Below are 25752 nucleotides of genomic sequence, written 5' to 3'. Positions count from 1 at the left end.
GGTTCCAGAAGCTTGGGAAAGGATCTGGGACCCTCAGCCTCCTTCAGGGAACAGGCTACAGAATCTTATCTCTTAGAATAGGTGGGACGACTTGAAGAGACTTCAAAGCACGCAGGACTCTTCCTTATAAACTGGGTCCCCTCATTCAAATTGCGCGAGAGGAAAGATGACAGACGCTGCCCTTTTCCTCAAGACTGTTTCTAATCTGGGGAGCCAGTCCAGGAAGATGGAAGGAGGAGGTAGACTGAGCAGGGAGGTGCTCTCTGTGGCACTTAGGGTTGGCCACCAAGGGACATTCGCTCAGTGCCTGGAGCTGACATTTGCCCAAAAGGCTATAGTCAGTTTGATAAAAGGTGGGGGGTCTCCTCTGCCACAAGCACCCCTCACATCTTTCTACCCTCAGCCCAGTCTACCAACATACTTGGAGTCATTTTCTCCAAGGGGCAGGGAAGAAATTCCACCAAACATTAAATATTTGGATTTGTTTTCATGGAATCAGGTCAGGACTATGCCATAGAAACCAGATTGGATGTTGATCAAAATAAAACAGATTTTTCCAGCCTCTGAGGCCCTGAGACCCGGATCCCAATTTTTGTAAAGATGCCTTTGTTTTGTAGTAATAAACACAGTGGTGTTTTTTGTTTTTTGTTTTTTGTTTTTTTTTTTTTCATTCTGAGCGGCTGTCTGTCCCCAACGTGCGTAGTCCTCCGTTGCTTTAGGATTAAACTGTATCTATGATCTAGGTTGGGCCAAGCCCTCCTGTGGAGCAGCAAGAATCCAGGGGCTTCTAATAAAAGGTGCAGGGTCGGTGACAGAACCCTCAAGGTCAATGGATGCCATGCTTGGCTCTGTCACCTGCATCAGCTCACTGGCTTTGGCAGACCCCAAGAGGCTCTAATGCGTCGGGCCTCATTTATTTGGTAGGGAAATTCGGAGGTGGGAACAGAAGTAAGAAAGCTGAGGAAAGCTTGTGGTTGAAGTGACCACGGAGAGAATCGAAGGACAGGGATCTTATGGAGGTTTTGAGTGCCTGTGGGCTGGGACCCCAAGTGCTGGGGGCGGGGCAGCTGTCTTCTCCCAGATGCCCCAGAGAGCGTGTCTGAGCTGTGGGGTAGAGACAAAAGCCAGAACTCTTTCTTGTGGTTTTAGAGTATTACCCATTCTACCCCTCATCCCCTGCCTTATCTCTGGAGCCTGGAAGGCAGGGAAAAAGCAGGCCTGGCCCTCCCACCCTCCCAGTAAACACAACCACATTGCTCTGAAGAATTCCACTCAGCCCAGCCCTGCCATCCCCCACCCCACGCCTCATCTTTCAGGCACAGAGAAACCCAAGCATGCAAAGACACATGGGTGCTATGTTTATTATCAAGGAGAGAACAAGTCCCCCATCAGACTGAATTTCCTAACCAAGACAGTTACCATGAGATGGCTGTGCAGCCCCATAGACGGATCCTCCTTCTCTCTTCCTTTCCCAGAGAAAGCTTCTGGTAACTTCCTTCTTCTCTCTTCTGACACTGGCTGAAAGAGAGCCCTGTCTAGGACTGCCACTCACTGGTGAGCCTCCTAGACTTTACCCACTGGTCAGTAAGGGGATCGGGGCTCAAGTCCCCATTTCGGATTCCAGGGGACATACGGCTTCACTAGAAATGCCATCATTCCATTCAAGGAGTGGTCAGGGCTGTTTGGACCCTTACGCCCTACAAAAGCCAGAGAGCCATTTGTCCTGGGTGGTTCTCTTGCTGTGATAAAAATCCCAACGAAAGCAAGTGTAATAGGTGAGGATTTATTCTGGCTCACGGCACAGGCTTCTGTTCTGGTTGTTGTTTTGTTTCAGAGACAGGGCTCTCTGTGTAGTCCTGGAACTCACTTTGTCGACCAGTCTGACCTCAAACTCAGAGATCTGTCTGCCTCTGCCGGCTGTGGCCCAGTTCCTGCTGTGTTGGAGGAAGCAGGGCAGCTGGAGCGGGAGGCAGCTGTCACAATGTGCTCACAGTTAGGAAGTACAGCAAAGTGTGCTGCCGCTCAGCTTGCTTTTCTTATTTCAGCCTGGGACCCCAGTCTGTGGGATGGCAGGCCATAGAGGCAGAAAGATGTCTAAGGCCTTCCTACTCCATGCTAGGCATGTGCTATGCCAGCAACAGCAGTGGCCAAGAAACGCACTTTCTTTTCTCCTAGTTTAGAAAGAAAGAAAGTTGGAAGGAGAGAAGTAGAGAGACTCTGTGAAGCTTAAGCAAATGAAGCTGACATAAGGATGGGACCAGACAGAAGAAAATGACATTGAGTCCAGGATGAAGTCAGTGAGAGAGCGGTGGAGCCGACAGAGGCCATGGGCAATGCTTAGAGGGCCTGTGGGGAGGGCACGGGGAGGCCGGATGCTGGCTACTGGCTCCCATCCAGGTGCATCTGCCCACAGCTCATATTTTTCTGTCCAGCGACAACTGGATGAAGAGAAAGCTAACTTTACAACCGCCCACTTCACACATAATGAATACGAATGGGCACCCCGGAGCCTGTCTCAGGGGATTATCTGTGAGCTGACAGGTCCTCCCACCGGCTGGGTCATCCCAGCCAGCCTGTCCCCTGGCTGGGGCACAGACAGCCCCTCACCTGCTTCCCATTAGCCATACACCCCTCCTCCTCCGTGCCTTTAAGACACAGCCCCCAGGCCTCCAGATACCCTGCCTCCAAGCTCACTCTAGAGGTGACCGGAGACTCCCAGATAGATCCAGTCATTTACTAAGGTCGGTGGGTTTCTCTCACTCCTGGGCAGGAAAAAGGAAGTGACTCTACCTGGAACCCCAACTTCAGGGGCTGAGTTGTACTTAATCTGTTTTTGCTGAGGCTTTTCTAGGTCTCACTGAAAGCCAAGTGCAGACTGAAGCTTATGCCTGTTGTGATGGTGCACACTAAGAGGGTATGCCGAAGAGACAAGGGTAGGAGGGTCACAGAGTCCATCTCTAAGTCACGGTTGTGGCAGGAGCATTGACTCCACAGAAGAATTGCAGGGTCCGAGCCAAGCTGACACATTAGTCCAGGCTTCTACCTCAGTTAGCAGTAGAGACTGTTTCCCATCAAAGTCATTCTTCTCCACCTACCTCAGTCATTGACACATCAACCTGAATCGCCAGCCCAAAGTACACACTCTCTGTGCCCCAGAGAACAGAACCCAGCCTAGACAGGACTTCAGTAGGCATTTTCCTGCCCCAGCTGAAGGAGCATATAGCTCCCATCCCTCCAGCCTCCTTGGCTCCCTTCCCACTCCATGGCTGTAGGCTCTCCCAGCCCAGTCTCTTGTCCATGGCCTGGGGCTCTGAAGCCCATGGTAGGACCTTCAGATGGAATGGTAGACTGTGGTACCCTCTTCACCTGGCCCTTCAAGATGCCTAACACAGCAACTGGCCCAGGGCAGAGAACAGAAGGAAGGTCTGTCCTTCAAGGACTTGTTTTCTAGGAGATAGAGGAAGCATATGCAAATTCACAGGTCAGAATTAGAAGGGCATCAGAGATGCTAATGGTTACCTATTTATAGCTGTCCCTTGCCGGCCAGGTATGAAACTTCATTACCTGTTACCCTAGTCAGTCTTTGCAACAGCTGCTATCACTAAGGCAAACATTACAGGTAATGAGGCTGGGAGCCCCATTAGCTCAAGGACAGTCAGGGAGTAAAGGTCAAGGCTTGGATTAAAGTCAGGGCTATCCTGGGCATGGCAGTACCCACTTTTCACCCAGCATTTCGGAGGCAGAGTCAAACTATGAAGTTAGTTCCAGGCCACCAGAACTACATAGTGAGACCCACTACATAGTGAGACCCTATCTCAGAAGGGGGCAGGGGAGTCAGAGCTGTCTGACTCCCAAGAGAGCAAACTCCCTTTTAGAGAGACAACCTAAAGTTGACTGTACCAAGTACCAAATGATGATAGCCTCTACTTGCCATTAAGTAATCGGTTCATTACACCACAGATGGGAAGACAGCCTCCAGAGAAATAAACCCAACAAGGACAGAAGGGGTAGCTAATGTAGGAGAGTCCACTGAGACCAGGAGAGGAATAAATCCAGGCTCAAGGCTGGACCAAATGGAACAGACCTGTTATCCCAATTATTTGGAAGGCTGAGGCAGGAGGATTACAAGATAAGGCCTGCTGGGGTTACAAGGCAGTTCAAGACCAGATTGAGTAGAATTATTGAGATCATACCTCAAAATAAAAAGCAGAGGGTGCTGTGGATGGATCTCAGGGGCAAAGTGCTTCTTAGTGTGTACAAGGCCCTGGTTCATCTCCTAATGTGTCAAACAGAACAAAACGCAAACACAAAACACAGCAGTAATCCAAGTTACTGTGAGGGTACACTCAGGGTTAGCCAATAGCTAAGACAAGGCTAAGCCTGGGTGGCCCAGATAGGGCCTAAAGCAAGGGGCATTTGCCATGAATCTTCTGTGCTAGGGGACCCTGTCAGAGCCAATACCAAGTAAGTACGATAAACAAATGAAGGACTGAGCAGTGGCAGCGAGTGCCAAGGGATGGCAATGATTAAAGGGGGTGGGGGTGGGGAGTACATGGATACTGCAGAGATTGTCTGAATTCTGGTTCTGTCCCTTACTTTTGTCTGCCCTTGGGCAAGTTCTTTCCCCCTTCTGCAGCAGCTTGCACATTCACAAAACTGGGCTTGCGGCAACCTTCGTGGTGCACTCGCTGCTTTTCCTGCTGCTGTGGCAATGTCCCTGGCAAAAGTGACTTAAAGAACGGTCTTGGCTCATAGTTTTTGGGGACACATGCATCATGGAGGAGGATGGTGAAGGGGGTGTGAGGTGGCTGGTCCACATTTTGTCTGCTCAGTCAGAAAAAGACAAGGACGAATGCTGGCGTTCAGTCCTCTTCCTCCCCTTTTCTTCTCCGTCTATGCTTATGGTAAGTCTTCCCTCCTCAGTTAACCCTCTCTAGAAATGTCCCCATTAGATACACCTGGAAGTGCACTTCTTAGGTGATTCTAAATCCAGTCACGCTGACAGTGAAGAGCAACCATCCCATGAGGCTATTATGACAGGTGTTCTGTTTAATCACTACTATGCAGAAAATGCGACTGAGAGACACCTAATGGTGCATCTGGTCCCTGTTTAGCATCCAGTAAGTGAATCTCTGAGAGGATACGGCCTTGGAGTAATCCATCCCTTGGTGCTTTAAGGAACACTGGACCCTTCTGGGTAACTCAACCATTTTCAGAATGCTTTCATGTACATCTCATCCCCTAGATGAGATAGTCAGTCTCCAAGATAGTTACATACAAGGACCTGTGTTCTAAGGAGCAGTATGACAGTACCACACCACAGTTGTGAGAAGCTATTTTGCTCCCCTCCATGTGCCCAGGCTCAATGGCCTCTTGTTTTTCTGCAAGGCAGAAGAGAGTCTGGGAAGTCTACAAAGAAGAACAGTGGTGGTCAAAGCCTCAGGCTACGCGATTTCAGAAACTGAGTTACATGTTGGAGTAAGACCGCGAAAACCCACCTTCCCCAGACAGAAACCTCAGCATCTGCCCTTATACTATCCGTTCCAGCTAGCAGCAGCAGATCCACCATGCATACAGCAACAATAGATCCAACATGCATACAAGCAACAATAGATCTAACATGTATACAAGCAACAGTAGGTCCAACATGCATACAAGCAACAGTAGGTCCAACACGCACACAAGCAGCAGCAGATCCACCATGCATGCAAGCAGCAGCAGATCCACCATGCATGCAAGCAGCAGCAGATCCACCATGCATGCAAGCAGCAACGGATCCACTATGCACACAAGAATGATAGGGCTTGTTTGTCCTGCGCAGTTACTTTGGAGGAAAAGAGCCAATCATAGGGCCTCTCCATCCCATAAGGCTCTGTGACTTTTAAGCTCTGACCCTTCCACCTATTATTAACCATGCACCCACATTAAAGCATGCGGCTTAGCAGGTCACAGACCTAGCAGGCATTGAATCTAAATATCCACAGAACAGACTTGTCCTGGAATATTTCCTTTATCAGTCAAGACCCTCTCCCCCTTAGAGATTTAAGACCTCATGCATGTTGCCTTCAGGGAGCTTCTTGGAATTATGAAAAAAAAAAAAAAACCCAGCCCTGTCGCTAAAGTCACAATGAGGATAAATCTGAAGGAAAAGAAGGTTGAGGCAGACATGATCAGGTACCTGAGCCAAGTGAGGTCCCAGGACTCAAACGGACACATTTCCCTTGTTTCTTCCTTAGCCATAGAAGTTACACACTTTCTCCACCACTCTCCCACCATGACAGATTCCCGAGGGCATACAACTTTCCTCTTTGTCCCCAACACCTCTGTTCCAATCAACTGACTCCTCTTTAACTGAGCACTAACTAGCTTGACTGAGGACACTCAGGAGTGTGATCCAGAGAAACCTGAGTTTTCTATAGAAACTATAGCAAGGCCAGTAAGTAGTAGAACTACAGTGACCCACACACTAAAGCAATCCTAGACTGATGTGGGCAGATGATCAAAGTACCAATTTCTCCTTCCCTCCACACTAGATAGGAGAGGCAGGCAGGCAGGCAAGTGGGTGGCCTCTCATGCTGGTGGGAAGTGGTCCTTGAGAACTGGAGATTTTCAGACCATATTTCTGAGAATCTCATGCAGCCTAGGCTAGCCTTGAATTATGTAGACAAGGATGACCTGGAACCTTTGATTCTCCTGCTTCCACCTCTCAAGTGCTGAGATTACAAGTATGCACTGCCATGTGGTGCTGGGGACCAAACCTGGGGCTTTTTACCTGCCAATCAAGCACTCTACCCTGAGCTACAACCCTAGCCCCCAGAGCCTATATAGACAACAACAGGGATAGTTTTGCTTTCTTTTAATGTAAACAGAATACACAAACACATTAAAAACCCCACCATGACACAAGAGAACACAGAGAATTTTATATATTTACAGGCCATGGCAATCAAGAGGAAAATGGCACCTCTGACTTCGGGAAGCCTTGCTCTATCTTTGATCACATCCAAAATCAGGGTGCAGAAGCTGTGGTTTCTATCACTTCTGGACAAACTCCCCAGGATGCTGGAATGGCATGTCACCCCCAGAGCACAACCAAAGTGTCAGTTTTCAGTTCTTGACCCTCACACCAATCTCTCCGTCTTGACCAACCGACATGTCAAAACTGCTCAGGAGTCAGTGTGACCTTGAGATTCAGTTGCTGATGAGAAGGGATGCAAGGCCCGTCTCAGCTTTTCCCAGCCTACGGCTAATTGTGAAATAAGTTGCAATCAGTCATGACCAAGAAGGGAGGGTAGAAACTGGAAAAGTGGAGAAAGAGTAGATTCCAGCTTGGAGGTGACTGCTCCTGAGTAGGATGCTGGGAGTCAGGCAGAGGTCAGCCTAGCCGTCCTCACAGGCCCAGGGCTGGCTGTAAGGACTCAATGGAGCTGTGCTGCCATCTGGAGGGCATGACGAGAACTGCAGCAATGATGAGGACAGTCCCTCACGGGTGATGAGATGAAGTTTCAGTCCTCACTGCAGCAACTCTTCCCAGGAAATAGGCTTAGAGAAGACCTCCCTTTCTAGCCACAGGTCATAGTTCATCTGGAAGTCCTCAGGTAGATCTACCCGCTGGCCCAAAACGCTCTGCAGGCAATTGTCCACTGGCAAGAAGTCAGGGTTGCTGTGGGTCCGGTCATAGCGCCGGGCATTGAAGCGTTCAATGTTGGCACGGAGAGCACACTCCTCTGCCTGGAAGTCCCAAGGCCGGGCATCAAGATCTGGGACAAAGCAAAAAATCTCAGTTAGGAGTCCAGCCCTATAGTAGCTCCCCATGAGTAAGACTATGATCTTTAACAGGAGATTACTTCCAAGCCCCATCCTCAGGAAGATGAATAGAAATTCTTTCCCAGAAGTAGAGGACAGACAAATATAAGGAGAAAAATCCAGAACTACTGAGAAAGAGGCTTGTTCTCTAAAATATGTAGACTCAGACGAGAGCCCCTGGAAAAAACACTTTTCTAAACATTAAGTCTCCTTGGTTCCAGGGGACAGAAGTGCAGCCCTGAGACTCCCTCATTTGTCCCTCCCCTCACCTCCCTGACAAGATGTCATGTGCTAACTTGAGCCCAGATGCTGGATACAGTGTTGCAGTGCTGTGACTGTAACAATGTAACAAACAACACCCAGACAGCAGTTAGACGGAGACAAGATACCATAGGTATCCAGAGACCCGGAAACAGGAAGGTTCAGGGACTAAGTGCAGTCTATTCTGACAGAGGGCACACTGAGGGATCCTACTCTGTGCCTAGAGTCCTGGGTGTGACAGAGACCGGCTGCCAGCAGATAATAATAGGTTTGAAAAGAAAGTGGTGGACTATGCGAGCAGGGAAATGAGTGAGTGTCCTTTCCCTGTCTTAGTGTTTGACTTCATTCCTAAGGGAAATAAGAAGTTAACCAGGAATTTTACTCAGGAGGCAACAGTATAGGGTGGGTATGTTGAAAAGATTACAGGAGTCAAACCAGAAACAGAAACTAGAATCAGAGCCGGTCAGGAACTCTTGAATTTAGGCAGCCAGAAGGCAGCTGCAACAAGGATGAAGACAGGCAGAATGTTATGGCAATTTCTAGAAATGACATGACTTAGAATGGAGAGACAGAGAAATGGATGAGCACAGACACTGAGAAGCTTTCCAAAGTCTTACATAGAGCTCCCTTTTGGGGCCACAAAAACTAGAGCCAGGCCCCTTTCTGTGCCTCAGGGCGGAGACAACTAAGGTACCACAGGCAAGGAGTCAAAAGTGCACCTTGTCCCACCCTCTCCCAACCCTGTTTCAAAGTGCCTCACCGTTGCCATACGCCCAGTCATCGTTCAGCCGATGTCGCACCTTCTGGTAGATGGCAGACATTGTCTTCATGTTGCTCTTGCGCCACTGTCGCCCTAAGTACTTGGTCTGCACTTTGAGCAGCTTTAGCACGTAGAGCTGCATCATGGCTTGCTTCACCTTTAGGGCCCGCTTCAGGATGGGTGCCGACTTGAACACCACCAGCATCTGGGCAGGCACAGTGGCAGCGATGATGAGGAAAGGAATAGGTGGGTGTGCCACTACATGGTCACTTAACCCTTCTGGGGTAGGAACAGGGCCACAAGCCATGCAGTTTCTCTTGAACTCCCTGCTTGCTGGTACATGGAACTTACAGGCAAACCACAAAGGTTGGTCACCCTAATTATGAATCACTCTGTAATCTAATTTCTGAGAACTCATGGACCTGCCCTGTCCCAAAGGCATCCCAGGGTTAAAGCTGCTCTTGGACTCCTGACTATCATTTCCCAATCAGGATCAAGAGGCTATGGAAAAGTATTGTGAGGGGGGAAAGGTATCTGTTTCAGGGCATGACTGGGAATCTCTTCCAACTTCCAGTTCTACTCAGCAAAGAACCAGAAGTCTGAGGGAGGACAATGCTTCTCACCAGCCTACCCTGAGGACTCCCTGTCCCAGCTGAGGAGAAGTATAGCATGTGGCAGTGCTCTATGAGACCCCAGTTCCAGGACGCCTCAGCACTGACTCACCATGGTCCTTGAATGTTTCCACTTCGTTAGCTTGTTCAAGATCCGAAGCAGGTTGATGCAGGAAAAGAGGTTCCTCCAGCAAAACTGGTTGTTGTCCCCTGCTTCCTGCAAGGAAAAGCCAGAGACATCACAGCTCTCACAGCTACAGGCTGCTCAGCAGTGTCCAAAGGCCTTGACAAATACACGACAGCGGCCATGTTTCAATGCTTCTAGCACAAAGTTCCCTTGTCTCACAGCCAAAGGGAAACTCCACCCCACAAGTTGACAGAGAAACAAGAACTTAACAGACTTTTAATGCAGGAAACATGGGCCACAAAACTAGGGACCATGGCCCCAGACTTTAATGGGAAGATGCAAGCAACTAGAGTAGGCAAATTCTAGGTCAGCAGCCCCTGCCGGACATACTCCTTTACTAGCCCTACCTCCGCCCCCAATCGCTCTGCTGTACAACACCCCTCCCCGACTTTAAGGCCATTTCTGGTGACCTCTTCTGGAAGACACCTCTATCTATGTGGGGGAGGCAAGCCTCATAGCATAGCAAAGGGATAGCCAAGGGATCCCAGCCACTCACCAGACTCTCTGCAGTTAGCTCTGGAAGCTCATTGACCACGCAGTGAGGGTAATCCAGGACAGAAATGCTACAGAACGCAACAAGACCCAGGTGCTCATCGTGAGCAAAGGCTGGGTCTGCCAGAGTAGCCATGGTTCAGTTGAAGCAGAAGTAGCAATCTAGCTTGCTTGCTCTAACCCAGTCTCCCTGACCGTAAGATGAAAAAACATCTACTACAATACGTGTACAGTTTCCCTGTGACTGGACCAGTTTGTAATCTAATTCGTAACTGCAAGGCAGGGACACACTACTGCAGCTTTCCCCGTAACACAAATCGGGGAGGTAGGGCTCAAGACTTATGATAAGATTTATGACAAGCCCTCTTAGAAGCCACAGCTAGCCAGACACTTCCCTTGTGAAGTCTACACCGATAAGCAGGTGCTGTCAGGTACAGCTGGCACAAGGTGGGTGCTAAGAATCAGACAGTGCTTTACAGTGCACAAGGCCAAGCTCCTTACAGAGAACTGGGAGGGAAAGGGAAGAAGAACAGAGTGGTAGTGAGGGCAATTCTAGAGCCTCGGACAGAGTCTCCTGGTCAAACAGAAAGACACGAGAATAGCCAACCTCAAAATTGACACGCTGTCACTCACTTTGTCTCCTGACTGCCTAGCAAAGTACTAACCCACAGATGCTCAGAAAATGTCTGCTGAACAGTCTCAACGGAGAGCCCAGCTGGAAGTCCTGCCATCTAGCTATACCACCCTTTCTTGGCCCCTGGTACTCATCACCTGTTCTTGGCAGTGATGTAGGACATGATGTTTTGATTGAAGAACTTCAGGATCAAAGGGATGCAGTTGGCAAAGACCAGGTGTTGGGCCATGTATTCAAACTGAAACCAAGAGAAGATAAATAAACATGCCCTTTGGGACCTTATTTTCTTTCCTCTAGAGATAAAAAGCCAAGCCTGGCTGGAGAATCTCACATTAGAATGCTCATGCAGAGCTCAAGTGGAATCAAAAGCCAAGCCCTATTCTCTTGGGCAAGAGCAGCACAGACTGGGGCGCTGGTCCAGTGCACAAGAAGGCAGACAGACCCTACAGGTACCTGGTAGACATGGTTCAACTTAAAGTGCTTGAGCAGCAGCAGCAGCACGGCAGAAATGGCCTTGACGATGACCTCCTTGTGGCGGTTCACATCTACCCCCAGCTTCATGCTCTGTAACACTGTGGTGCTAGAAACAGAAGGGCCTGGTGAGTCACCAGCGAGCACGGCACCTTCTTCCTAGGTGTCCACAGTGGGGATGGAGTCCACAACCGTCTGCCAAAGGCTCACACCTCACAAACATTTCAGAGGTCAGCCTTAGGTATCCACCTACCCATCTCCTAAGCGATCCAGCTTGGCACAATGTCTGTCTTCCCATGATGCCACCCAAAACACTCTCAGTCCCTTTCTCTGCTTCTCCTCCAAAAAAGGAACTTCTCTAAATTCTCCCTAAGCTTTGGCCACCCTACTAACTTGAGTTCCCCAAAGCATGTTCTGTGGAACACCAGTGTGCGGAGAGGTTTTACTCTACAGTGGTAAGATGGGGATCCTGAAGTTGGATAAATTTAGGAAACACTGAGTTACAGCTGTTTCAAATCTTCAGAAGAGGAACACAGTATTTCATTATCAAGACGGCCTACTTTCTGTGAACCTCCCTGTGGTAGGAGCCAATCTCCCTCACCTGGCCATCACCACCAGATCAGGGGGGATCCACTCAGAACAAGGCACTCCTGGCCAGCAGGCCAATCAGGTGTGGGCCTGGGTCCTTTCTCAGTGTAGTACAGTCTCAGGCTGTTCTCTCTCATGGAAAGATCTGTCAGCCAGAGGTGAACAAACCCTGGAGTTCCACTCTCTCCTCTGACATTTGCCAGGATTCAGCCTGCCAGTTCACTGGCCAGCAGGAGAGACTCCACACCAGTACAGGCTCTGTGGTGGCTAACAAGCAGACCAGAAGTTACCTCTCCCATGCAGGGTGTGCCAACCACATGTTTCTAGGAGGGCTGAGAAGTTCACTGCCCCATCTATTTTACAAAGGAAAACTGGCATTCCTAATTTACTGAGAAGTTCACTCGGTGACAGTCCGTGCTGGGATTCAGGCTAAGCTATTTCTCTACCCAGGGAAACTTATCCAGTAGTTCCCTTCGTCTGAATCAGAAATACCCTGGACTTAAGTAGCAAAGCTGGACCAACAAAAGAAAGCAACCTGAAAAACACTGGCCCTCTTCCTTCTACCCACTGATAGCACTGATACTCACGGCATCTCCTCAGGCAGAACATCTGCCAGGATATTGATTGAGTCTGTTTTGGCTTTTGATGTGGGAGCTGCAGCCAGTAGGATCTTCAGGAGGGCAATCTGGGAAAAGCAGACCACTTAGATGGGCATCAGAGCCCAGGACCATAATGGAATCCTGAGAAGTGGGACTCCTGCAGGTCTGCAGGGGTTAAGGAGACCAGCCTATGGGGTATCTCACCACAGATGCCTACTGATAGGCCCCAAGACTGGTCCCAGACACAGAGCACTCACCATATACTGAGGCAGGCTGGGGAGCAAGCCTTGGTAGAGGGTTTCTGCAGGAACTTGCTCAACTTCCTCTTCTCCCTTTAATACAAGTCACAGATACAAAACCTACATCCAGGTACAGTCTCCTGAGCTAGACCCTCTAAGCAGCAAAGTGAAGAGTGACACTAATGATGATGCCAGGAGCCTCACTTGCAACAGTTTAGTTAATTCTTTTTGTGCATGGTGTTCTGCCTGCATATGTATGCCTGCATACCAAAACTCATTATAGATGACTGTGAGCCACCATGTGGTTGCTGGGAATTGAAATCAGGACTTCTGCAAGAGCAACCAGTGCTCTTAACCTCTGAGCCATCTCTCCAGCCCAGTCTAGTTAATTTTTATTATAACATTCTTCATAAGGTACCATAGTAACACATGTAACCCCAGCACTGGTTAGGCTGAGACTGGTGTTTACGAGGCCAGTCTGAGCTGTATAGTGAAGCCACCTGGGTTATATATAGATGTTATCTCAAATAAACAAACAAGTAAATAACAGAGAAAGGCCTATCTGTCACAGGAAGGGAACAAAGCACCAAGAGATCAAGTTTTGTGCTCAAGTTGCTTGTTGTTCAGGGACTGAAAGAGCAGGACATGGACCGGAATCTCTTCAAGGAGAGGCCAAGCTCAGGAGCAGCTTTGTGGGCCAGGCCCAGCTCAGAGACTGAGAGCAGTTGGGAACTCTATGGCTGTAGGCCTCTTAACTCACCCCTGAGAGAGGAGAGCGAAGGAATTCCTCCTCCATCTGTGCCTGGACCTCTGCAATCGACGTGTACTTGTGCTGAAGAGGGGCAGGAGAGGAGGTGCTGAGAAAAACACCCTTATTCTCTGGCCACACTCCCCCTCACCTGCCCACACACACTGGCAAAGATCCAAGATTTTATTCTGGTCTTCTGAGAGAGAGTTAAGTCACATCACAGATCCCTATGAAACTGCAGACTTATAATAGCTTTCTAAGGAGGCATCTACTTCTGACAGCCTCTGTAAAAAGTAAGTTCATAGTCAATAAGCAAAACGCAAACTAAAGTGGGGGAAAGGGCTTCCAAAAGCAAAAATGACAGGGGAAAAGACATCAGAGGCAAAACTGTGTGCTCAAAATCCTAGCTGCAGAGACCATTTGGTACTACTAATTTCAAAACTGGACGTAAAACTATTACATCCAAATACATTAGAAGTACTCCTCCTGATCCCTGGTGTCTTCCCCCACCTCATCCTTACACCCACAGCTCCCACAAGCAGTGAGCATGGAGAAAAACATGATATTCTTGGCCCCAGCCCTGTCTTTAGACTCCACCTGGCTGCCCGCCGAGAGCCTGTGTCCTGCCTGCCTGTAGCTCTCTGTCTGGAACTGGGTAACTGAAGCTGCCCGATTCCTACAGTATGCTCTTAGCACAGCCACAATGGTGCTCATAAGCCTTGCTCCCCAGCCATTCCATGGACAGCGAAGCTGACAATGTCATCTCCGCCGGCAACTCCTCTCAAATCTTCAAACTTGGCTCAGGCAAAGGGAAGGCTACACTACTTACAGGCGTCTTGAACTCTGAGGCTGGTGTATAACACACCCCTAAAAGACATCACAGCTAAGAAGAGGTGCTTCCCAGGCTATTGCTGGCAAACAATAACCTGAAAGGCTTGTCCCTTCTCACTTGTTCACCTGGGACCAAAGGCCAAAAGTTCCCTTTGGGCCACTTACTTGTTTCAGTGTCTTGATGCTTTCGTGGATTGGCCTTGGCAGCCCCACCACTGTGTTGGTGTCACTGGAGAATAAAGAAGACCTTGTGCTGAGCCCAGACACCCACACACCTGCCCGCTGCCCCAAGGCCAGGTGAGTGAACTTCAAAGGAATTCAGATCACACTCACCTGCCCAGAGTGTAGCCTATGAACTTGCTGCGGCTGGATTCAAGGAACATCTCGATATCTTTCTCTCTACCACAGGAAGGAAGAGGGACATTTTATCAAGTTCCATCTCAAGGGGTGCTACTGTCACAGGCCTGTGTTCTAACAGACAAAGCAGCTCCAAATTGTGATTTCAAGACAAGAAAAGATCTCTTACAATAAGGGGAAAAAAATCTGAATTCCAGCTACTTTGATTTTTTATATAATTTTGTTGGGTTTATAAACTTGATGTTTATATTTCTATAATATTCATGGCTAGCTGACTCAAATTCAGGGAGGTATATTAAACTTAAAAGCACAAATTATTCTAACAATAGTAATATTTAATACTTTCAGACACCAAGAAGTTTGAGAGATATGAGCTATAGACTTCAAAAAGGTCATTTTCTTGTCTCAACAGAAGCACCTTGGCTTTGGGGTGACCTGTTCTACATTCTACTCACAATATCCAGAAAGCTGAGGACTCGCCCCTTTACATCAGTTTATATACACATCTATTCATTGAGCTGCTGCCTATAAAGATCCACATCTTCAGCTACCTTCCCCTCTGACTTCCAAGGATACTGCTCAATGCATTAAGTGGTTTTGTGAAACTCTTCATCTATCATTTTATATAAAATGCCATATACAACTCCAATATGAGTGGGGATAGGTTTGCCTAAATACACATTTTATTTTTTTCCCTCTCTTAACTCTTGAGTTTGACCAGTTCAAATTACTGAAGCAAGAGCTGCACTGGGTTGTTTTATGTCACGTCAGCAAGGCCATCCTCCCAGAAGCAACCCCGACGGCACAGAACAACTTAAGGTCATCTAAGCCTTGCAGAGGAGCTCGGGTCAGCACTGGACTGAGGATTTGAGGGCTCACTTCAAGACTGCTCTAGAACTTGAGACTCACCTGACCTTGGGAGCCCAAGGGAGCCCTTTTGGGCAGGTGAGTCTGTCAGTCTGAGGGTGCTGTAGTGGGGGAGGCATCACCTCATCTCGCTCAAGGGGAAACGTCTCCCCCTCCAGGCTGTTGTCATCATCATTCTCCTCTTCCTCTTCTCGAGCGTCATCAGCCTTATAGGGATCCCGCTCATTGAAGGCATCTAAATTGTCCTGCTTTATCAGAGCCTGAAAGCAAGGGGAGGGAGCTAAGAAAGCTAGCCAACTAAAGAGATGATGGCAGAGGGAAACAGTTCACATGGAACAGAAAGATATCAGATAGGGAGCTGTGACACCAGCGAATACAGAGAAGGAGCTAAGACTAGAGTGACAGACCACTTCCTGCCCCAGCACCTCATGAGCTGCCTGGATCTAAGGATCCACTATACACAGGCCTGGGGCTGGAGACATGCAGCCTGATGGGAGCTGATTTCTAATATCCAGCTTACCTCAGGAGCATGCGCTCCCACCCACTCCATGTACTCTGAGATCTCTCAGGAGTCCTGGGGTCCTCTGTTGCCTCACCTTGTGTTCTCGCCGGCCCCGTTTCTGCTGCTGCTCAATCAGGTCTGAAGCAGAAGCTGGTGGGGAGGCAGCCCTCATGTTGCGGATCACCTTGATGCTGTCCTCAGGCAGTGGGGGAAGGCCAAGGAGAGCACGCTTCTCAGCCTTCATGCTCTGCAGCTCCTCAAAGCCACCTAGTGTGCACTGTGTAAAACGGAGATGCAGAGCCTAGGTCACCATGTCCTTGGTGATATCATTTTGCTAACAAGCACGCACGACACCATCAGAACCCACACCTTATAGAGACTCATAAAGACCCACCCTTGGACAAAAAAAAACAAAAAACAAAAAAAAAACAAAACTAAAGGCATCCAAGAATTCAGTGCTCTGTACAAGGAACAAGAGAAAAGGGAGCAAGAAAAAAATAAAACACCAGCTGGTGGAAGCTGACACATGATACATGCAATTCTGTACATATGATATAGTCTCTAATTTTAAAAAGAAGCAGATTGAGCAGGGTGTGGTGGCACATAACTTATAATCCCAACTCTTCTGAGGCAGAAGCAGGAGAATCACCATAATTTTAAGTTCAGCCTGGTGCATATAGCAAGTTCCAGGCTACTCAAGGCTACACAGAGACTATGTTTTTAAACCAAACAGACAAAAACTAGAGTAGAGCCAGTTCTTAGAAATGTCAGCAGACTAATGCTTCAAGGCCGTACATGTCAGTCTTCCAAACAAAACTAAAGCATACTATGTGTTGCTCAAGTAAAATAATATACAAAAAACCCTCCTGTGTAAATTCACTAGAAGCTCAAGCTCTAGCCCGGCAGTCACTGTGGCTGCTCAGTGCCACTGTGTCTAAGTAACTCAGCTTCCTCTCAGCCTGAGTGAGGCTTCCTGAGGAACCAGCAGGTCTGGTCAAGATAAAGCTTGTGCACACCCTAAGAGGCTCTAAACTCACTAAGCTCTGACTGCAGAGCAAAAGGGAGACCCCCCACTTAGTATGGTGTTCCTCTGGAGAAAGTACTCCCTGCTTGCCCTGAGTTTGGAATCTGACAGTGCCCCCATCCTAAAGGTGATGGCCCGTCCACCCAGTGTCCATTCCCTTCCCATGGAGAAACCGTCCACTTCACAGTACACTCTGGAAACAGGCTAGCTAGAGGCTCACTCTTGTTTCTTCAAAAGACACCTTACTGGGTTGGAGAGTGAGCGCTACTGTTCAAAGCTAAGCTCAACCCAGGTAACCAAAGTCATCTGCCCAGTGGACTATATCAGTTCCATCTTTGTCTCAAACCACTTTACAAACATAGGCTTCGGAAGGGTCTCCAAGAGGCGTCTTGTTTGAGGATGGAGCTGTTGTATGATTAGAAATGGCTTCAACAAAAGTCAGGGAGCCAATCTAGTCAATCTAGTATGACTATGTCCTGCCTGCCCCTACTCAGCTTTTTTTTCTTTTCTTTTTTGAGACAAGGTCTTACCATGTAGTCCTTGCTGTCCTAGAACTCACTCTGTGGACCAGGCTGGCCTCAAACTCACAGGGATCTGCCTGCCTCTGCCTCCTAAGTCCTGCGGTTAAAGGCATGCATACACCATGCCCTGTATTTCTTTTTCATCTCTTTTCTTTAACTTTTTAAAAACTGAGCCTGGTAGCAGATACTGACGAGGCTAAGGCAGGAATATTTCAAGTTTAAGACCAGACCTTGTGTCAAAATAGAAACTAAACAGCTAAGGAGATGGCTCAATGGGTAAGAGCACCTGCCTTGAAAAGATGAGGATCTGAGTTTCAAACCCAGTCCCATGTAAAAAGCCAGATAAGTCACACATTAGCCTGTAACCACAACAGCAGAGTGGAAGTAGTAGGGCTGCCAGTTTAGCACCAGGTTCAGTTAGATCCTGCCATAAGGGAATATGCCAAAGAAAGATAGAGCAGGAAACTGGTCTCTGAGCATGGGTGTGTGCAACTATGCATGCATGTTACTGTACCAAATGCATACTCACATGCATAAGAAATAAGTAAATAAATAAGCAAAAACAGTACCAGTGTAAGTAAATAGTCTGTTTACTTAGCATGTTCAAGGTCCTAGATTCAATCTGTAATATCACTAAACAAATATTTTTTAAACTAAGTAGTTACATATTCACATAATTCAGTATTCAAGAAATGTAGTTATTCATCATTATCCATGGGAGACTGGCCCCAGGAATTTCCCCTCACCCCTCTCCCACAGGAAGGTATCACGTCCCTCAGAAGATGGAATGGGACTTGCATATAACTTAGGTATAAACTTCTGCAAGCTTGAAATCATCCCTAGATGATTGTAATACCTAAAGCTTTGTAAATCACTGCTACTAGTTAGGGAATAATAACAACATGGTCTGTACAGTCTACAGACCTCATTCTATGACCTGCACTTGGATGCATATATGGATGAGAATCCACAGGTACAGAGGGCCAACTGTACAAAGATGCCTTTCCTGCCTCGTCTCCTAGCATATGAGTGCCCCCAAGAAGGTGCTCACCAATACGGTCTTCCAGAGCAGCAAGAGAACTTTCTTCATGGGGAAGTGGGGTGCATGGCCGCTGCAAAATTTGGTCACCATCCCAAATAGCATGATGGCAAATGGCTCATTGTTGTACAGGGGAGACCCTGGAAGTGACTCAAAAATATCAGGACCCCAGCCAGTAACAGCACCCACCAAAGCCCCCCAGTCTCAGCTCCCAGGTGAGGCCTTAACAGAGGATCCCCAGGGCCCTACCTAGCTCAGCTCTGAAGGTCTGCCGCATCGTTCTCCACTCGGCCTTATCACCCTCGCAATCCTGGTGAACAGTCTCCACAATCAGGTACATGATGTTGAGCAGAACCCTAAGCGCAAGACAGGGGACCGAGGGCACTCTCAGCCAGGAGTGGGGGTATATGCTTGTAATACCAGTTCTTGGAAAGCTGAGGCAGGAGGGTCTCAAGTTTCAGGCCAGCTTGGGCTACACAGTGAGTGCTAGGCTAGCCTAAATCATATATGGAGTCTGTCTCAAACAAACAAAATGTGAAGGAGGAACCGTTGGGCTTTCACACCCCCTGGCTAAGATGTAAACACTCATGCATGTGGTAGAAGGCCGTTACAGAGAGACACCCAAGAAGAGAACCGACACCTGAGGATCCTTACTCGGGTCGAGACTATAACTCACTCTGTATCTGCAGTGTCTGAACAGAGTTTACTCAGAGCCGACAAATATGAACAAGAATGGCCTGCAGAATGTTCTGCCCTATGCCTCCTGGAGAGAAAAAACAAAACTGACTAGAGGAAGAGACTGAGGTCAAAGCAGGGCAGGATCAGAAGGAAGGCAGAGTTTCTGGGGAGAGTGGAAGCAGGAAGTGAATGCAGAGACAGTGCCTACAGTGAGGAGAATCACACTCCAACTCCAAAACCAGAATTCAGTCCTACAACATGGGAAGAGGACCCTCTCTTTAGCAGTTCTAGTCCTGTACAGACACGAAGCACGGCTGAATTGTCAGGAAAACCAGTATAGATGGGATCAAACTGTGCACAGTGGGTGGTGGGAGCCCAAGAGCAATGCCCTGGTTTTTGTCCACATTAAATATACTCTATGACCAATTTCTTAGCTGCTCTATTAAGTGACTTGAGCCGAGATTTCCTCTGGATTTTCCAGGCCCCTTCTCTCCCCTAAGACATCAGGGCCTACTAATGACTCCGGTGAGCCTATCACCTGAGCTGACTGGTGGGCAACAGGAATGCACACACAGCTAAGAGATGCTCAGCTTTGCTCTGAGCTCACGCTCTGGTTCAGGGTACTTGAAGCTTGTCTCACCTCAGGTCTGTGCTGTCAGCCAGGGAGATGGCAGGCTTCCTCACTGCACTGCTGCATGCGGCACTGTTACTGCAAAGGAGACCTGAAATCAGCTTGACAGGGCCAGGGAGATAAAGGATGCCCTTCACAAGTACTGTCCCACAGGGCAACAAGAAGCTGCTACGTTTAGGCTTTACATGAGACCTTAGGACACCACAGTGGTTTAGAACTCAAGCCCTTGACCAGACTGTCAAGTCTTAAAGTGTGAATCCTGCTTACTAGTTAGTATACGTGGACAAGGTAGAGTCCATTTCTCTGTGTCTAGTTGTCTCATCTACAGAATCAGGGTGATAACGGTATTTGAGTCATAACATGATTCAGTATACAAAATGTCCTGAAAACAGGATGAACATATGCGTGAAGATGTAGTTCTAGGTGAGTGCCTTTAGTTACTACTATAATTATTTGATTTTAATTTTGTTGTTTCTTTGGCTTTGGATATGATCTCACTAAGTAGCTCTAACTACCCTGGAACTCACTATGTAGACCAGGCTAGCCTTCAACTTATAGCAATCTCCCTTATTTATGATGGCTGTTATCCTTAACTGAGCAGTAGCTGCCTTGCTCACGAAGACCAGAGGTGACAAGCTTTGTTGTGCCTACATGTTAAGTTTGGGCTTGGTGTCCTGCTGAAGGGAAAATACAGAGGGGTGCTCAAGGTGAGCAGTTTCCTTCTGAGGACTGTTTTGGGCATGAGTGGAACCTGCCCAGGTACCAATGCTCCAGCATTACAGAGCATGCGGACCCAGCACAGGAACCCAACACTACTTTCTATCAGCATGGGAACCTCTCACCTCTCTCTGTTATTTTATTTTCTCATCTCTCTCTCTACTATATGATTTTCCAAGGAATCATTAAGCAGCTTCTTCCTTATTCAACCTTATATGTTCCAAATAGCCTGAGAACAGAGACCCTTCACCTTAAGTGGCCTATTCAGCTGTCTCAAATGTTGTTAGTTCTGCAAGCTCTAGCCCACTTCCCACTACTCCCCTCCCATCCCCTCCCCTTCCCTTCCCTACTTAGGCCCTCAACAGAAGTGCTCACTCTATTTCCATGTTCAGAAGCTCCACCAAGGCATTGAACGTGCCCACCTCCAGGAGCAGAAAGATGTTGTAGCGCATCCAGAACTGCACTTCTGCCTCTGAGCTGCACTCTCCAAAAGTACCTGCAAACCCAGGGCAGAGCTTACCAAGACCCTCCAGACACAACTAGGCACTGTCACCGGCAGAGGTGTCAGGGTTCCCTGGGGACATCATCACAATACCTTGGGCAACATAGAGAATTGCTCGAGCCACCTTGAGTCTTTTCTCCCGGGCAGTGACTTCCAAGCCATCCAGAAGCCTCATGGCATGGGTACGGTGCTGGTTGGTATCCAGCTCGGTCCACTTCTTGTCTGTCACTGCAGGGCACGAGACACTTATAACTGAACCCACATAATTCCTTACAATAAAATGGGCTGTGCTAATCTTTCAAATCAGGTCAGGAACAGGACCAGAAAGGCAAGTTACTCCTTCATAAGGGATAAGGCCACACTGCTGTTCTGTGAACTGGAATTCCCATCAGAATGCCCAGAATGCCCACGTGACATTCTACATGTTGCATCTGGCCTTGAACAACTAGTACAACAGTTTTTTTTTCATGTTCCTGGATGTCTTAGATCAGTCTGATGATGAAGAGAAACCCTGTCCTCTCCTGATGCAATATGAAGTGAACCAAGAGGGGGGACGTGCTCTCACCATGGATCCGGAAGTCCTCCTCAAAGCATTTTCGATTCATCAGGAATTCTGGTCCTTCTGTATAGCTGTAAAGCTCTGTCAAAGAACAAAGTCTCACCATTACCACACTCCACATCAGTTCTCAGGTGCAGCAGAGAAAGTAAGGCATTTGTTTCCAGCCCAACTATACTCCTGCCTGAGTCACAGGGATCCTTAGACTACCCTCTCTGGTTACTAGTGGGGAAGGTCTTAGAGTTCTCATGTACTCGACAGACAACACTGGCCACTTGGAAGCTCTAACTGGAATGTCAGCGGAGCATAAATCTGGGCATTTCTAGTATGATATGTATTAGACTGTGCTGTGTCAGAGGCTGACCATCACCCTGAATACGTTTCAGTGTCACCTCCTGAATAAGGATCGTGAAGCCAGGAGAAGCAGCTTATGCTGACCTTATATTATAGATCGATGACGTTAGCTGTGACAGATGTACAAAGATTTGAGTGCAGTGGCTAGCATTCCTGGGACTCACCACTCTTTAGAGATCTGTCCAGTTGTTGTTCAGCAAAGGGTACCACTAACTGTCTTACCCTGGGACTGGGCGATAACCAATTCAGCTGAAGATAAAGGACCATCCAAAATAACTGAATACACATTCCAAGTTAAATAACCAACTAATGCTTTAGATATCATTAATAGGAATACATAGAGAAAAATTATATCCAGTCTTAATTTTCTTAAGAACCAAGTCAAAAGTCCTGTCAAATGGGACAAGGGTCTATCTATACGTTACCTGCGAGCTCTGCAGCCCACTTGTCTGTGTCAGCATACTCAAACTCCAGGTCCGGAGACTCAGAATAGCCCTAATGAATGGAAAGAACGTCACACAGAAGATCCTCCTGAGTGTTTTGCAAAGGGATAAACACAAATACCTCAGAGACACTATGGCACTACGTGACATTACTGCCTCTACTTTTTTCATCTTTTACCACAGTATTTTGTCTCCTGAGCTAGCTGAAGTCCCCTTTAAGCCCTCTCCAGCACCCTGTATTTCACCTTCAAAGCACCTACTCTAAACTAGAATTATTCACTGGATTCCTTTTTTCACTCATCCTCCTCTCCATAAGACGGTAAGTTCCTGGAAACAGAAACTCTGTTCTGCTGAACAATGATATTCACTACACACCTGTTCAACAACAAACACAAAACTTCTATTTTGCTCAGTGCCTGACCATTCCACACAGCACCGGATATCTTCTTTCTGAACTGTGGACTATAAAGAGCTAAGGACAAAATGAGTACTGAAACCCTCAGCCACTTTGCTCTTATCTCAATTTTCAGTGAGAACTGACAGACAGAGAAAGCAGAAACGGAACAGATTGGCCTTCCTCCCACACACAGGAGAAAATGCAATGAGAATCTGTTAGGGATAGGTGATTCCTGAGAACACGCCATCTTGGAAGCCTTGTGCTGGGAAGAGAGGATCAGGAAAAAAAAAATGGATAAAGCTAGTCTTGATTAAAATGTACTTGAAAGAGCAGAGGGTAGAGGTCAGTGTAGGTCACCTCACCTACTATGTGCTAGACCCTAGGCTTACTCTTCAGCATTGGGGGTGGGGGAAGAAGCAAGTGAGATGGAGGCTGGGTCTGGGAGAACCTTATGAAAGATAATGACCATGGACAAAATGACATAATTTACCACAAACAATAGCTCTACTCCTTAGTAATGGACAACAGTGGACACTTACAAGCTACTGAGTTTCTAGGCAAGGGATATAGTTCAGTGGTAGAATGATTACCTAACATGTGTAGAGTCCTGGATTCATGTCCCAGCACCACCAAAACACAAATAAAATCAACAGCAATACAAATTACTGAGGTTGAGTTCTCATTTACGGAATGGGAATGACAAAAATCTGCTTTTCTTACCACTTTTTTTTGACAATTTCATATACATTATATAATGTATTGTGATCATATTCACAATCAAATCCATTACCCTTTCTTATCCCCTCCCAATGTACTTAAGTCGAGACAAGGTTTTACTGTGGAGCCCAGGCCTTGAGCTCTGATCCTCCTTCCTCAGCATCCTGTGTATTGAGACTGGAAGCCCGCTTGGCTGCCTTGGCTAATTTTGAGGACATAGCACATACTGAGCTCTCCTCCCTGTCCTCTAGACATTGACTTCAGCTGTCACTAGGAAACGTGTGCAGCATCAGCATCTCTAACACAAGCAGACAGATCTCACTATTTGACGGGCTTTCCAGATGTTGGCTGTGGTGAAATCAAAGGGTAGAAAGAGAAATTAAAACGTCTAATAGAGGTTGAGGGTGTAGCTCGGCAGTACGGTGTCTGCCAAGCTTGAACAAGGCTTGGAATTTGAGTCTCATCATCACAAAATAATAAAATGCATGAAAGGGTATTTATCTATTTGGGGGCTAGTTAGGGAAATTTAAAACTTCTTTACCTGCTGAGTCATCTTGCCGACCCTAAAACATTTTCTTAAAGATTTACTTATGTGTCTATCTGTGTGTTTAAGTGCATGCATGCATGCAAGTTCCCACAGAGGCCAGAAGGAGGGTACTGGATCCCTAGGAGCTGGAGTTAAAGACAGTCGTGAGCTGCTCAATATGGGTGCTGGGATCCAAGCTCAGGTCCTCTAAGAGAGCAGCAACTGCTTTTAACCACGGAACCATCTCTCCAGCCTCCTAAAACATTTAAAAGAGAAAGTCTGGGGTATAGTTCAATTCTTGGGTTATTCTTCAGAAAAACTGAATAAGTCTGGTCATTAAAGGTGTTTCACAAACTTAAACTTTCATATTCCTCCATACTTGAAAGATCACTGAGAAGTGGCCACTGATGAGCCATTGTTCCACAGTAAAAGATTCCTAAAGGATCCATCTTCTGCTTTTTCAAAAAAGACTATTCTAAGCTCAGTCTCTCTATTCTGGGCTTGTTCATTTGCAACATGTTTTAGCAAGGTTCGAGCCTGCAACAAAAATGTTTGAAAGGAACTAATTTCAGAGGTATCATTGATCTCTGGTTTGAGCTGGAGCATCAAATTCGGATAATGAGGAATTCCCTCTCAGCAAGTGCCTGACTGCTCATCACACTGGGAGTTGTCCCAGGTGGAGACTGCATAGTAAGTGCTCTGGGAATGAATGTGCTGATTAAGAAGCCCTAAAATGCTGCCACGGGTGTGTGTTCATTCATGAATTCTGCAAACGGAAGCAGTGGGAGGAATTTTAACTTGGGACGAGGTGAATAGCTCCATACTGCGCGAGCAAAGGGAATCACAGCTCACTAGCAAGGAGAATCCGACGCTCTTTGGGTACTTCTGATCCTTAACAATTTAGTATTGGGTCCACTGGGCATACAGACACTTGTCAGTGTCTGCCCATGGCCTGATCCTACACTGGCTAAAGTTTGGAGGGGAAGCCAGGACTCACTCTCTCTCTCTGCCTCTCTCACAACACGGGCCACGCAGCACTAGAGATACAAGCTCTGTCCTAAAGCGCCCTCTAAACTCTCCTGGGTCCCCCTTCGCTAACAACTGGCGTGGCCCACCGCCCGTCCAGGACCACAGGCCGAAAATGATGAGGGGCTAAGAGCAGACCACCAACTCCGTACCCCAGGACTGTGCCTCAGGCCACGCCCCCGGGAGCAGACCTGCTGTCCCCGGCTCCAGGACCTTCCCCCGGGCCGCAGAGGAGTTCGAGGCAGCGCTCCGGGCTTCCCTTCCCGGGGCCGCGGGAGCTGCCAGTCTCCCTAGCTGCACGCTTCTCGGTAAAGTGACAGCCCCCAGCCCGCCTGTCAAGCCACCCGGAAGCCCGGCTGGGCCCGGAAGCTGCCCCGGTGCCGGGACCCCCTCTGCCACCAGCCCAGTGGCAGCCTCGCCCCCCTGCAGCTCTGACCTCCGAGTCTTTGCGCTGGTTGCGGTTAAACTCGCGAGCTTTGCCCCCCGGCAGGAGGCCTCCAGCGGCCCTCGGCGCCCCGGGAGGAGGCTGTGCGGTGGCAGGCGGAGGAGGAGGTGGCGGCTGGGGCTGCTTGTTGTTCACAATCAGAGGGCCGGAACAGGCGGCTGCCGGCTCCATCTTGGCTGCTCCACACCCCCGGCTCAATTCTCGGACGGGCTCCGTCAGGCAA

At 48.0% G+C, this 25752-nt stretch overlaps 1 protein-coding gene across 1 annotated transcript; it reads right to left on the bottom strand.

Moving 5' to 3' along the window:
* Positions 1 to 6841: 6841 nt before the first annotated feature.
* Positions 6842 to 25715, bottom strand: LOC121451854 (striatin-interacting protein 1). The gene is made up of 21 exons (XM_041657646.1): positions 25521 to 25715; positions 22401 to 22470; positions 21631 to 21705; positions 21159 to 21293; positions 20939 to 21059; positions 19856 to 19924; positions 18787 to 18893; positions 18550 to 18677; positions 16048 to 16230; positions 15494 to 15711; positions 14561 to 14626; positions 14393 to 14456; positions 13409 to 13480; positions 12667 to 12741; positions 12398 to 12495; positions 11205 to 11331; positions 10889 to 10989; positions 10122 to 10188; positions 9551 to 9655; positions 8828 to 9032; positions 6842 to 7760 (listed from the first exon to the last, which is right to left on the bottom strand). Exons 1-21 carry the CDS (start codon positions 25698 to 25700, stop codon positions 7513 to 7515), a joined length of 2514 nt encoding a protein of 837 aa, XP_041513580.1. The 5' UTR covers positions 25701 to 25715; the 3' UTR covers positions 6842 to 7512.
* Positions 25716 to 25752: the final 37 nt, after the last annotated feature.

This window comes from Microtus oregoni, unplaced genomic scaffold, assembly GCF_018167655.1.
Source record: "Microtus oregoni isolate MIOR12 unplaced genomic scaffold, Mior012 000000F_ref0000247, whole genome shotgun sequence".
Taxonomy (NCBI): domain Eukaryota; kingdom Metazoa; phylum Chordata; class Mammalia; order Rodentia; family Cricetidae; genus Microtus; species Microtus oregoni.
This window is presented reverse-complemented; position numbering and strand designations above follow the sequence as displayed.